General features: G+C 41.4%; 1 protein-coding gene across 2 annotated transcripts in view; it reads left to right on the top strand.

The window, feature by feature from the left end:
• Positions 1–1,702, top strand: part of usp28 (ubiquitin specific peptidase 28) — an 85,502-nt gene extending 83,800 nt beyond the window's left edge. For both annotated transcript variants that reach the window (XM_072593370.1, XM_072593369.1), the window contains one exon: positions 1,281–1,702. In XM_072593370.1, coding sequence (XP_072449471.1) covers positions 1,281–1,456 — 176 coding nt within the window. In that variant the 3' untranslated portion in view covers positions 1,457–1,702. The remainder of the gene's footprint in view (positions 1–1,280) is intronic.
• Positions 1,703–13,097: the final 11,395 nt, after the last annotated feature.

Below are 13,097 nucleotides of genomic sequence, written 5' to 3'. Positions count from 1 at the left end.
AGCTCCTTGAAAGTGGAGTCACAGGGAGATAGGATAGTGAAGAAGGCATATAGTATGCTTTCCTTTATTGGTCAGAGCATTGAATACAGGAGTTGGGAGGTCGTGTTCAGGCTATACAGGACATTGGTTAGGCCACTGTTGGAATATTGCGTGCAATTCTGGTCTCCTTCCCATTGGAAGGATTTTATGAAACTTGAAAGGGTTCAGAAAAGATTTACAAAGACGTTGCCAGGGTTGGAGGATTTGAGCTACTGGGAGAGGTTGAATAGGCTGGGGCTGTTTTCTTTGGAGCATTTATAAAATCATGAGGGGCATGGATAGGTAAATAGACAAAGTCTTTTCCCTGGGGTGAAGGAGTCCAGAACTAGAGGGCATAGGTTTAGGGTAAGAGGGGAAAAATGCAAAAGGGATCTAAGGGATAACTTTCTCACGCTGAGGGTGGTACATGTATGGAATAAGCTGCCAGAGGAAGTGGTGGAGGCTAATACAGTTACAACGTTTAAAAGGCATCTGGATGGGTATATGAGTAGGAAGGATTTAGAGGGATGTGGGCCGGGTGCTGGCAGGTGGGACCAGATTAGATTGGGATATCTGGTCGGCAAGGATGAGTTGGACCGAAGGGTCTGTTTCTGTTAGTGAGTTTTGAGAAGATTTGTTGCTCAGGTTGAGATTCTGGATGTATGTTTGCTCGCTGAGCTGGAAGGTTTGTTTTCAGACATTTCGTCACCATACTAGGTAACATCTTCAGTGAACCCCTGTCCGGAGGCTCACTGAAGATGTTACCTAGTATGGTGATGAAGCGTCTGAAAATGAACCTTACAGCTCAGCGAGCAAACCTACATCCAGGTCTGTCTCTATGACTCTCTAAGGTGCTCCTTAAAATCTGTCCTACTATAATCCTTTTATGATGTGATAATATTCTCCTAAAACCAGCAGATGGAATGTGTAATCCAAGATAACACTGCTTAGCAGTCCTCATGGAGTATTGCATTACATTGTGCCTGCTGAAGTGGTTCAAGTAGATCTTTCGAGATCATATAGCACTGTGGAACAAGACGTTGTCTTAATGTCTTGACAAACATTCATCTTTTAGCTAAACTTTCTACCAAAAACATCAGCTATTCCTCTAGGTTGGCCAAAATCTATTTCTTTGCCTGGACTTGTAATTTATTGGATGTGAATTGTTCTGGAGGTATTCTAAGAATGTGTCCTGTTAAGACAGGGTTGCTCTTTATGCCTGAAGGCTTGACATTGCACTGAAATTGAAATTTCTTTCACAGCCCAACTGCAGGAGAAACTCACCGAATTCCTCCCAAGGCTTTTGGACTGTTCTGCTGAGGTTCGAATCCTAAGAGAACCACCGAAGATTCGTCCAAATTCGCCCCATGACCTGTGTAACAGGTTTGCTGCAGTCATGGAGTCAATTCACAGCACATCGCCTGTTACAGTCAAATAGCTACTCCACCAGATAAGAACGCCAGACTGGAATTTTAAACACTGGACCCATTGTGTAGTCTTTGTGTACCAAAGCCCTTCTCAAGCACTGATCCTGCAGTAAATTGTCAATCACTGTTACCTGTTACATCAGGACAGGGGGTGGGAGGGCGAGACTAGTAATGGTTCGATGAAATATAGCGTGCCTTCATTTTCATGTGACTTCTTCTTTTGTATTTGTTGTGCAATAAATGTGTCTTCTGTTTTATTTCCCAGCGGTGGGCTTGTATATATTTTGTTTTGTTATTTTAACAAAACATCATGACATTTTTATACCAACACAAACCACAACAAGTGGATAAGCGAACCTTGCGAACGGGAGTAGGCCATTCACTTGATCTGTTCCATTTGCAGAGCAAACTTGATAGACCAAAAGACCTACCTCTGTTTCTGTATCTTATGGTCACTCTGAAGTAAAGCCCAGTACATGATCCTCATATACTGCCTTTTACCTGGTCCCCACCCAGCAGTTCAGAGGCCTTGGGAAGTAAATAAGTGTTCAGTATTTAAAGAGTTAACTTAATCAGCTAGCTAGTGCCTAGCTGTACAGAGCATGCTTTGAAATCTTTCCATAAATCCTCAAACTGAACATTCTCCTGCTCTTTGTTCCTTTTTATCAGCCAGTATTTGCTTGTGTGTTACAGTTGATTGATTTCACAAGGCCACTGTTTCCGAAAGTTAATGAAGCAGATATTCTCATTGTTTTTAAATCTCACCCATAGGTTCGTCTCTACAACACTCTGCCCACTTCCCCTCAGTCTCCCCTCCTGCATACCTCAAGGCCTACGCCACTCCAGGTCATCAGTGCTCTTGTAATTGAAGCCTCCACAGTTAGTGGCTGTGCTGAAAACTTTTTAGCCACATAAGATACAGAACTCACTTATTAAATCTCTCTTGCTTTCCCTCCCACTTTCTCTCTATCTCTCTCTCTCTTCTCTAAGCTGCCCATTAAAACATACCTCTTCACCTGAACTTTTGATCACCTGTCCTAATATCTGCATATGTGGCTCAGTGTCAAATATTTCTGATAACTGTGAATGCTTTGTGACATTGTTGAGGACACTACATAATTGCACGTTGTTATTGATGATGTGCATTTGTAATCACAACATGCAACAAATTAGAAGAAACCCACAAACACATAAACAACATCCTTACCCGTATAAAGCTCACCAAAGAGGAAGAGAACAATAACAGAGTCCCCTTCCTGCACATCACAGTGGAACAAAAAGCCAATGGAGAGCTGCAGACCAGTGTTTACAGGAAAGCCACACACACTGACCAGCTACTCAACTGCAGGAGCAATCATCCCAACACCCAAAAACGGAGCCATGTCAGGACATTATTTAAATGAGCCACAAAACTCTGCAGCACCCACGAGCTACAAGAAGTCAAGGATAAACACTCATACAATGTATTCAGGAACAATGGTTACCCAATAAGTGCAATCTGTTGATTCCTGTAGAACAAACCTAAACAAGAACTCACAACATGCCCAGAGACTGTAGCTACCCTGCCATACATTAAAGATATCTCCGAAAGGATGACCAGACTACTTCAGTACCTAGGCATCATTGTAGCCCACAGACTTACCACCACAATGAAACAATTCCTAAAGAATTTAAAGGACCCTGTACTAACAACCAGCAGAATGAATATTACATACAAAATACCCTGCAAGGACTGCAATAAACATTATATTGGACAGACTGGCAGGAAACTACCCACCAGGATACATGAGCAACAACTAGCCACCAAAAGACATGACCAACTATCACTGGTATCCATACAAGCAGACAAAGAGGGGCACCAGTTCGACTGGGACAGCACATCCATCCTGGGACAAGCTAAACAAAGAGAAGCATAGGAATTCCTAGAGGCCTGGCATTCAAACCAGAACTCCATCAATTGGCGTATTGATCTGGATCCCATTTACCAACGTCTCAGAAAAAGAACCCACCACAACAGGCCAGGACACACACATAGTAAGCGGGACAGAACACCAGCACTTCACCGGAAGTTCCCTGATGATGTTACCTAGTATGGTGACAAAATGTCTGAGAACAAATCCACTAGCTCAGCGAGTAAACTTACAACCTGATGTGCATTATTTTTGAAAATAAAAAATTTTTCATTGGTAAAAAATGATAGAGCAATCGTCAGAGCAAAACTCTGACAGCTAATAACATGTTGTAACATACCTCTGTCCTGTAAAACCTGAAATAGTTTGATGTCTGAACCACCTATGCAATGGTAATAATCCAGTTAACATGATACAATGCAGTTGCTGTTTGCTGGTTATTCGAATAAGATATTTACTGGCCTGAAATAATTGTAATAACTTCTTCAATTACAGAGAAAGCAAATTATCGCAGCTGTTGAATCATAGAGTACAGAGGAGGCCCTTTGGCCCATCACATCTGTACAGCCAAAGCTAAATTAAACCTACCACTCTTCAGCACTATGAACAGAGCCTATGTTGTGACAGGTAACTCCCTGGTGAATCTTCTCTGCATTTCCTCCAGTTCAATCACATCCTTCCTATAGTGCAGAGACCAGAACGGCACACACTACTCCAGCTGTGATCTACTCAAAGTTCTGCACAGTTCCAACATGAACTCCCTGCTCTTTTAATCTATGCTTCAACTGATAAAGCCAAGGCCTTTTTAACTAGCCTATTCACTTGACCTGCCACCTTCAGGGATTTGTAAACGACTACACAAAGATCCTTCTGATCCTCTGCGCTTCCGAGTGTCCTGCCATTCATTGGAAGAAGTAACAAGGTAGTATCACCTCACACTTATCAGGGTTAAATTCCCTCCACCTGACCAACTTATCCATCTCTTCCTCTAACCCAAGACCACCTCCTTCACTGGCAATCTTTGTGTAATCCGCAAACTACTTAGCAAGCTCCGGCCCCAACTCAATTGAAGAGGCTGAACTGAGAATGTTGTTAACAGAGGTTTTGAGAATAAGGGTACCATGGACTGCAAAGGTGCAGTGTATGGTGTTCGCCATGTCTGGAGTTGACTGAGTGATAGAGAAGAAATAGCAGGAGTTGCTCAAGTGAGGATGCTGCATGACTTTAAGGTGAACTGGGATTCTTGTGATGTTGTTCTTGCTCTGCTCCTTCATGAAGCCAGAGGTACTGTTGGTTTGGTGACTTTACATGGAGCACATCCCATCAACTATGTTGGTCACTAATGAAGTGACTTATTGGGAATCCAGATATAGCTAATTGATCATCAAAAAATGAGTAAATGACACTGTAATAGGGCTTGAGCTAGCAATACACATATTTACTGGTGAACTTTGTTACAATTAAACGGAAAGCCCTTTCCATGGATTACCACCTTACTGTGGTGGAAAGGATTGAGTATTCAATTGATACTGAGATGGACACCATCAGTTCTCATCTCCTGGTCATGCCACCAATGAAAGTAAAGTCAGAGGGAAGCAACCAGACAAAGTTCACTCCAAAACAAGTCCTCAATACTGAAGATATTCATGTGATATCAAGAGCTGCACTGGTGGATACAGGCTGCAACAGTAGGCAGATCCCCAGTCATCTAGGTTTGTTTGCTACTGGAGCAGAATCTTGGAGGTAATGTGGACTGCAGATGCTGGAGAGTCAGAGTGGGTGAAGAATGGAGCTGGAAAAAGCACAGCAGGTCAAGCAGCATCAGAGGAGAAGGGGAGTCGACATTTCAGGTCAGAACCTGTCAGCAGGACTGGTAAGCAGAGTCGACTCCCCTTCTCCTCTGATGCTGCTTGACCTTCTGTGCTTTTCCCAGCTCCATCCTTTATCCACACTAGAGTAGGATCTTCTGTCAAACACTGTGTGTTGGCTGATATGCCTACAGTTAAAAGATATCCCGCACAAGGCATCTACCATCTAGCTAAAGATGGAAACAGCATGTGCAAGGGTCTTTTGGTCATTGTGAGAATTTGCTCCTTGATTACTGAATAGTAGAAGATATTTGTTAAGTAAGTATCTTTGTAAAATATTTTATTTCAGGTATTTTCTACAGTGGCTGAAATCATATTAGTGATCTTCTGGTGGATTATACTGGTTTACTCTGAGACATGGTTTCCAAAGTTGGAATAATTAGATCCAGCAACCTGTTAGTTTGTCTTTTGAAGTTAAGCAGGCAACTGGGTTTTCGAGGAATAAGAAGTGATCTTATTGAAACATGTACAAATCCTAGAGGCGAGTACAGGTAGATGTCAAGTGGTGGTTTTCCTGAGCTTAGGAATGCTCTATTTCCTGTTAAACAGTTGTTCAGAACCAGACCTTCTCCAGCAGAGGGCATTGTGAGCTTAGAGCAGATGCCGAGACTGAAATTTAACCATAAAGTCTGCTTTTATTAGAATTTTCAGTTATTGTAAAATCAGTCAAAAAATGACAGCAAACAAAGCAAAGACAACAGCTCTCATTTAATTTTCCATAATATTTTCTGGCTTTTAGTATTTATATTTTATAATTAACTGAAGTCCCTCAAGTCTTATTCATTTTTACTATGGAAAAGTTTACTGGCTGACTGATAGAGTGGCTTGGAATTGAGCAGATTTGAATCTTTGTTTTTCATTCATTTAAACCTTTTTTTAATTTGAATTGAATTTAGGAATAGTTGGAAGAAAACCCAAAGTCCATCTATTTCACCTTGTGCTCTCGTGATAGTTGCATTTTGCGATAATGAAGTCATTAATTAATCATAATAACTTGTCTCAGTCAATATCTGAGATTGTGCTGTCCTCAAAAAGTCATGACAAATCCGACCTGGCCAATTGCTACCCGATCAGTCTACTTTCAGTCAAAGTAATAAAGACATTTTTGACAGTGCTATCAAGTGGTAGTTGCTCTGTGATGATCTGCTCACTATTTGGGTCACACCAGGGCCACTCGGCCCCAATTCAAACTTTGTCCAAAGCTAAACTTAAGGATGAGCTCAGTGTGACATCAAGCCAGCCTAAGACCAAGTTTGGCAACAGCGAGCCTGGACAAAACTGGAGCCAGTGGGAATCAGGTGCAAAACACTCCATCAGTTGGGGCGGGGCTCCCACCTCCCTTCTCTCATTCTCTACAAAACGGGCATGTAATAGCCAGTTCTTAAATCTCCTCTTTCACTGTGCTCAGATCCTTATACAATTCCAGGCTGAGCTGCTACACCTCTCTAGGTTAGAAAATTCCAGAGTCACTTGACCCTCTCAATTCTCACCTCACTGATGGCACATCATGCTTTCATACACTGGATTCAAAAGCATTATTTCCTCAACAGATTAACACAAATTCACACCCTTTGATTAAAAAGAATTTCTCCTCATCTTGGTCTGAAGTGGCAATCTCTTTGTTCTCCAACCAGAGAAATGTTTTACCTGTGTCTTTACCTCTTTGTATTGAAACCTATAAAATACTTCATCATTTCTCCTTCTTCAAGTTCAAAATACAGGGCCAATTTTCCCAATCTCTCTTCATTGAATAGTCTATCATTCTGGGAACAAGTCTGGTGAAACATCATTGTGTTCCCTCTATATGCTTCCTGAGATAAGGAGACCAAAACTGAACATACATCTCCAGGTATGGTCTAACCGAATTTCTAGACAATTAAAGCAAGACTTCACAACTTCTGTACTCTAATCCTCTTGCGACAAAGGCTAACATATCATTAGTCTTCCTAATAAATTGCTCTTTCTGCCTTCAGCTGCTTATTAATAAGGAGACCCAGGTTCTTTTGTACATTTAGACTTTCTAACCTCTTACCACTTAAGAAATAACCTGCCCATCTGCTTATCTTACAAAAGTGAATAGCCACACATTTCCCACATTAAATTCCATTTGCTATGTTCTTGCCCAATGGCTAAATTTGTCAAATCCTCCTGAAACTGCTTTACATCTTCCTCGCTACATTCATTCCTGTTTAGCTATTTATGAGCTAGTTTTGAAATTGTACATTTGGTCACTATGTCCAAATCATGGAACTATATTGTGAATGGATGAAGCTCAAGTACTGATCCTTGTGGTGTCCCACTAGTCATAGCCTAACAATGGGATAATGACCCAGTTATTCCCCCTCTCTGTTTCCCTATCAGTTAGCTAATCATTAATCCCTACTAGTAGATTATCTCCCATCCCATGTGATTTTAAATTTTCCAACCAACCTCCTATGGAGTAATCTTATCAAAAGCCTCTTAAAATCCAAGTACACTATTTACATCAATCAATCTTGTTAGCACCAACCTCAAAAAAAATCACAAGAAGTCCATCAAACGTGATATTTCATTTGCAAATCCATGCTGACCATGCCTAATCAGATCATCATTATCCAAGGGTCCACTATCATATATTTTCTAATATACTCTGGTGTTTCCCTACAGCTGACGTGAGGCTAACATGTCAAGTTCAGAAACAGAAATCATAGGATCCCTACAGTGGGGAAGCAAGCCATTCAGCCTGTCAAGTCCACACCACCCCTCCGAAGAGCATCCCATCCAGACCCAGCCCTCTACGCTGCAACCCTGCATTTCCCATGGCTAATCCACCTAGCCTGCACATCCCTGGACACCATCGGCAATTTCCCATCACTATCCATCCAACCTGCATGTATTTGGTCTGTGTGAGGAAACCATAGCACCCGGAGGAAACCCACATAGACACTGGGCGAATGTCTGTGTGGAGTTTGCACAGTTGTCTGAGAGTGAAATGCCTTAGTCTCTAGCGTTGTGAGGCAGCTAACGTGCTGTCCCAGAAATAGCTGTAGAAACTCAGCCGTTCTGGCAGCTCCTGTGGAGAAAAAACAAAGTTAATATTTTGAGTCCAGTGACGCTCCTTCAAAATAGAAGTGTGTATTTCCTTATCTTCTCTCTCACTCCCTTCTTATATAATAGTTTGCTAGCTTCCAATCTGCAGGAATCATTCCAGAATCTATAGAACTTCTGAGGATGATCACCGATGCATCAATATATCGCCACCTCCTTCAAGGTTCTTGGGAATAGAATCTATTCCTTGCTTCTGCACCTAAGTAAAGCTGTTACAGCTCTAGAATTTCTCAATTCTGACAAGAGACTGTCAACCTGAAATACTGTTCACTGATTATTCTCTTATCTCTCTCTGCTGTCACTGGCTGACCTCCAGTGTGCATATCAGAATTTTTGTGTCTTTTTTATTACTGGGGGGATCAACTTCACTTTACTTTCTGGAAATGAAACAACAGACATTCTGAAGATCTGCAAACAAGACTGGAGTGCTAATGGTTTTTATGATGCACAAGGTGCAGTTGCTGGGGAGAAAAACTTCCAAATACATTGGTATCAAATTAATGTGCCTGTGAAGGAGGAGATTAAGAAACTTTAATGCCCATAACAAATTTTCCATTAGACTCCTGCCCCAAATTGATGTATGCCTGAGTGGAGTGATACTGCTTTTAAATGTACAGTACTTGAGAAGATGTGAAAATTTACCCCAAGGTATTAAACTTATGAAAATTATCAATGGATATACATTAAGTGTAAGACCTGTCTCCACTTATTTGCCTGAGGCGAACACAATTTAATTACACTTTTGCAGCAAAGAGTGAATTTCAAATCAAGTCATACTTTGCCTGGGAATAAATTAGCATGCTGACATAACCATGTTGGTCATTCTTGTTTCAAATGAGAAGCTGGAAAGTAAAAACAGTCAAAAAGATTTCTAAGAGACTCTTAAAGCAAGAAGGGATATCACCAGGAAAAATTGTTTTGGGAGAAAATTAATTTGAAGAGAAGGCATAGAGGAACTGAGCAGATTTTTTATTGAGATGGGTCGGATGTACAGGAAAGTGGAGAGGATTAAAGAGTAGTTCACAATTAAGTGAGTGTCGGTCATGGATAAGAGAAACTGATTCACAAAATGTATGTGCAATAACTTGAATTGAGGTCAAGAATAGAGAAATTGGGACCAAATTAAACTATAGCTTCCTTATCTTTCTGCTAAAAATGTATTATAATTTAAAAATAGCTTGTACTTTCATAGACCCTTTCATGACCTCCAAACTCTCAACATTTGTGTTCATAATGGTCTGAATAAATGTTCATGAAGAGTCATATCAGACCTGAAATGTTAACTCTGTTTCTCTGCCTCCACAAATGCTGCCAGACTTGCTGAGGTTCTCCAGCATTTTCTGTTTTTAAGTTGATAGGGTATTTAAATTATTCACATCCAGTTTCTCTGTCACTGTCATGAATTGCCAATTGAACTGTACCATTGCTTAAGATGTAGCAATTTCAAGATAAAAGTACCTCAGATGAACCTCGATTATCCAACATTCGATCGTCTGATTTTTGGATTATCCAAACAAGTTCCCAAGGTCCTGATGCTTGGCTAAAGTGTGTTATCCAGCATTCGATTTTCCAAACAGTCGATTATCCAAACAAAATACTCCCTGCCCATGTCATTTGGATAATCGAGGTTCCTTTGTTATTAAAATGTCTCCTTTTCAAAAACAGCAGTCAACACAATTTAGTAATATTTGGCAAACTTTCTGCAGCATTACTTGCTGAGGTTTGAACTTTGCACTAGTGGCTGATTACTATAATGACTAATCACGATTGTAATGAGGGTCTGGAGTCACATGCATTCCGAACTGAGCTGGGATGACAGACCTCCCTCCCTGGAGAATGTAGTGAACATTTTGAACGTGAATGTTTCCGTAAGTCGGTTTGTGCAGGGCACAATTTTAAACTTTGTCAATGACACAAACCTTAGATGTATTGTTGTAAACTGTATCCACCACTGTTAGACTTTTCAGGACATTGACTCTTTGGTGACATGGCTAGATAAGTGGTTGATGAACTTTAACACGTAGACCTACGAAATGATGCATTTTGGTTGGGAAGGCAAGCATTGGAAATATAAGCTAAAGAATACAATTTTCTCAAGGCATTCAGTGCGCTCCTGAGTGAACCTTCTCATTTTGATTAGTCAAGAGTAAGGGATTTTCATTAGTTACCTCTTCAGGGATGCTTTGAGAAATCGTTTAAAGTCAAACTGGCTCAGTACAAAAGCCTGATGAGAAATATCATTTAAGAGACAATGCCATGGTTGACCATTAGGGGTCAGGATTGTTGCATGGAGCCACGTTTACAGGGTGATGTAGCGAGTTTGGATATTGTTGAAAGGCCAGTTAACGATGTTTCATTTATCAAACCAGAGAGAAATGACAGAAGCACAAATGTTGCTGTCTGTTCCATCATGCTTTCCACTTATTGTGAATTACTTCTATCTTTGTGAAATAGCTGTGCAGAGACCAGTATCCCAACACCAAGTCACCCTTTATTTACATGTATACAGTAACACTGGCTGTGGTCAGCAGGCTTAAAGTCAGTCCCCTGTTTATATTAGTCAGCCAGGACTTCCTGATTTTTAAAAAAATCATTCACAGGATGAGGGCATCACTGACTAGGCACCATTTATTGCTCTTCTCTAATTACCCAGAGGGCAGTTAAGAATCGACCCCATTGCTGTGGGTCTTGAGTCACATACAGGCCAGACCAGGTAAGGATGGCAGTTTCCTTCCCTAAAGGGCATTATTGAACCAGATGGGTTTTTTTTCCAACAATCGATTCATGGTCATCTTTAGACTCTTAATTCCAGATACTTATTGAATTCAAATTCCACCATCTGCCACGGCAGGATTCAAACCCTGGTCCCCAGAACATTATCTGGGTCTCTGGATTAACAATCCAGTATAATACGGCTGGATTAACAGTTCCAATGATAATACGCTGGACTAACAGTCCAGTGATAATACCGCTCGGCCATCACTTCCCCAGGTTGGCCCAGGTTAACAACCCCAGTCAAGTATCAAGTCGTCAACATGATCCACCTGGATCTGATCACTACTGTCTGATATCAGAGATTGGTAGACTGTCTCCCTGTAATACAATACTTCAAAACACTGAGAGAACCATTTTGAGGAGTAATAAAGAAATAATGTGTGAGCACAGCATTGGGATAAATTGAAATATAGGTGCTATAAATTTGCCAGACGGCTTCTCACAAATGCTCGTTCTATCGCTGCTTTATAATAAGTAGAGATTTTGGTTGTGTGGAGATTTACAGCACAGAAAAAGGCCCTTTGCACCACTGTGTCAGCACAGTCAAAAACAATCACCTAATGATTCAAATCCCATTTCTAGCACTTGACCCACAGCCCCTAGTCTACCTTGGCGACACATGGGCACATGTAAATATGTCTGAAATGTTATGAGAGTGTCTGCCTGTACTACCCTTACAGAAGGGTTACACCTGAACATTGACTTCTCCACTTCCTGATGCTGCCTGGCTTGCTGTGATCTTCCAGCCTTCTGCCTGTCTATTTTACCACCCTTACAGGCAGTGAGTTTCAGATTCCACCAGCCTCTGGATGAAAAGGTTTTTGACCTTTACCTTAAGCCATTGATCTCTCTAAGGGGAAAAATTCCTTCCCATCTACCCAATCCATGCTGTCTAAGTCTTATCCAGAGATTAGGATCGCTCCCCATTCCCCAACTTTTGTTCATTAATCTTTTTGGAAGACTCTGAATGAGATCATCTCCCAGCCTTGTGAGGTCCAGAGGATATGGCCAGACCCTTGCCTAATCCTCTTGCCCAGTATTAGCTTGTCTGAAGATGGAGTGAAGAGGATCCTGAAAGGGGGAGGGAGTGCATCCTGAGCAAGCAGCTCAATTCCAATGATCACCCTGGAATATTTTGGGATGGGGAGAGAGGGAATGGGGGAGTGGGGAATGACAACACAGGCTGTTCCGCTTGGGTTTCTCAGACATTCCAGTAAAGGTCCAGTGTCGGATCAAGTGGATTGTCTCAGGACGTTCTCAATCAGAGTCTCATTGTCAGGAGCCTTCCTCTTTCCCCCTTTCTTATTGAGTTTGGGGTTCAAGTGAGTGAAAGGCATCACGGCAGAGAAATGTGTTGTTTTTTTAAAAGAAAGGTAGTGTTTTAAACTATTTTCTGATTTATCTCCTCACAGCCATTTTTGCTGTGACTCTTATCTTGAATTTACACCTCTCCTTGAAAAAGCAATCCTGCAGGATTGACTGGAGTCTCCGAGGAATTGCGAATCCTGGACCCTCCCTGCATGGGATATCCTGGAGGGATACGAAAGTATAGGATATGACGCAAAAAAAGATTGAACATCTTTGGGGGCATTTTCTAAGAAAGCTCTAACTTGATCATTACAAAATCACTGGACCTGTTTGCCTGGCAGTTAGTGGTTATTCAATAGAAGTCTATCCACCGCTAGTGGGAGTGGGAGCCGGGACACTGGGGTAAATCAGTGCGGACAGAGTATGGGAACAGGATGGTTAGAAACTATAATGAAACCTCCAGGAATACATCCAACAAGAGTTGGCAACCCAATGTCTTTCCAGTAGCCACTGACTCTTTGGTAAAATGTTGCATGTCCTTCAATTTCCCTTAGAGCCTTGTCAAAGTCCACATTGTTGGGTAGCTCTGAATCGTAAGTTTGATACTTCGCAGCTTATCAGAGACGGAATTTAGTGCTGCTACCTGTTTAAATTTTGGGACTGCACAAAATTTCCATTGTCTGTTCCACTTTCATGTTTCTCTA

The sequence above is a fragment of the Chiloscyllium punctatum genome, chromosome 23 (assembly GCF_047496795.1).
Source record: "Chiloscyllium punctatum isolate Juve2018m chromosome 23, sChiPun1.3, whole genome shotgun sequence".
NCBI classification, from domain to species: Eukaryota; Metazoa; Chordata; class Chondrichthyes; order Orectolobiformes; family Hemiscylliidae; genus Chiloscyllium; species Chiloscyllium punctatum.
Note: the sequence above shows the minus strand (reverse complement) of the source record. Positions and strands in the feature narration are given on the sequence as shown.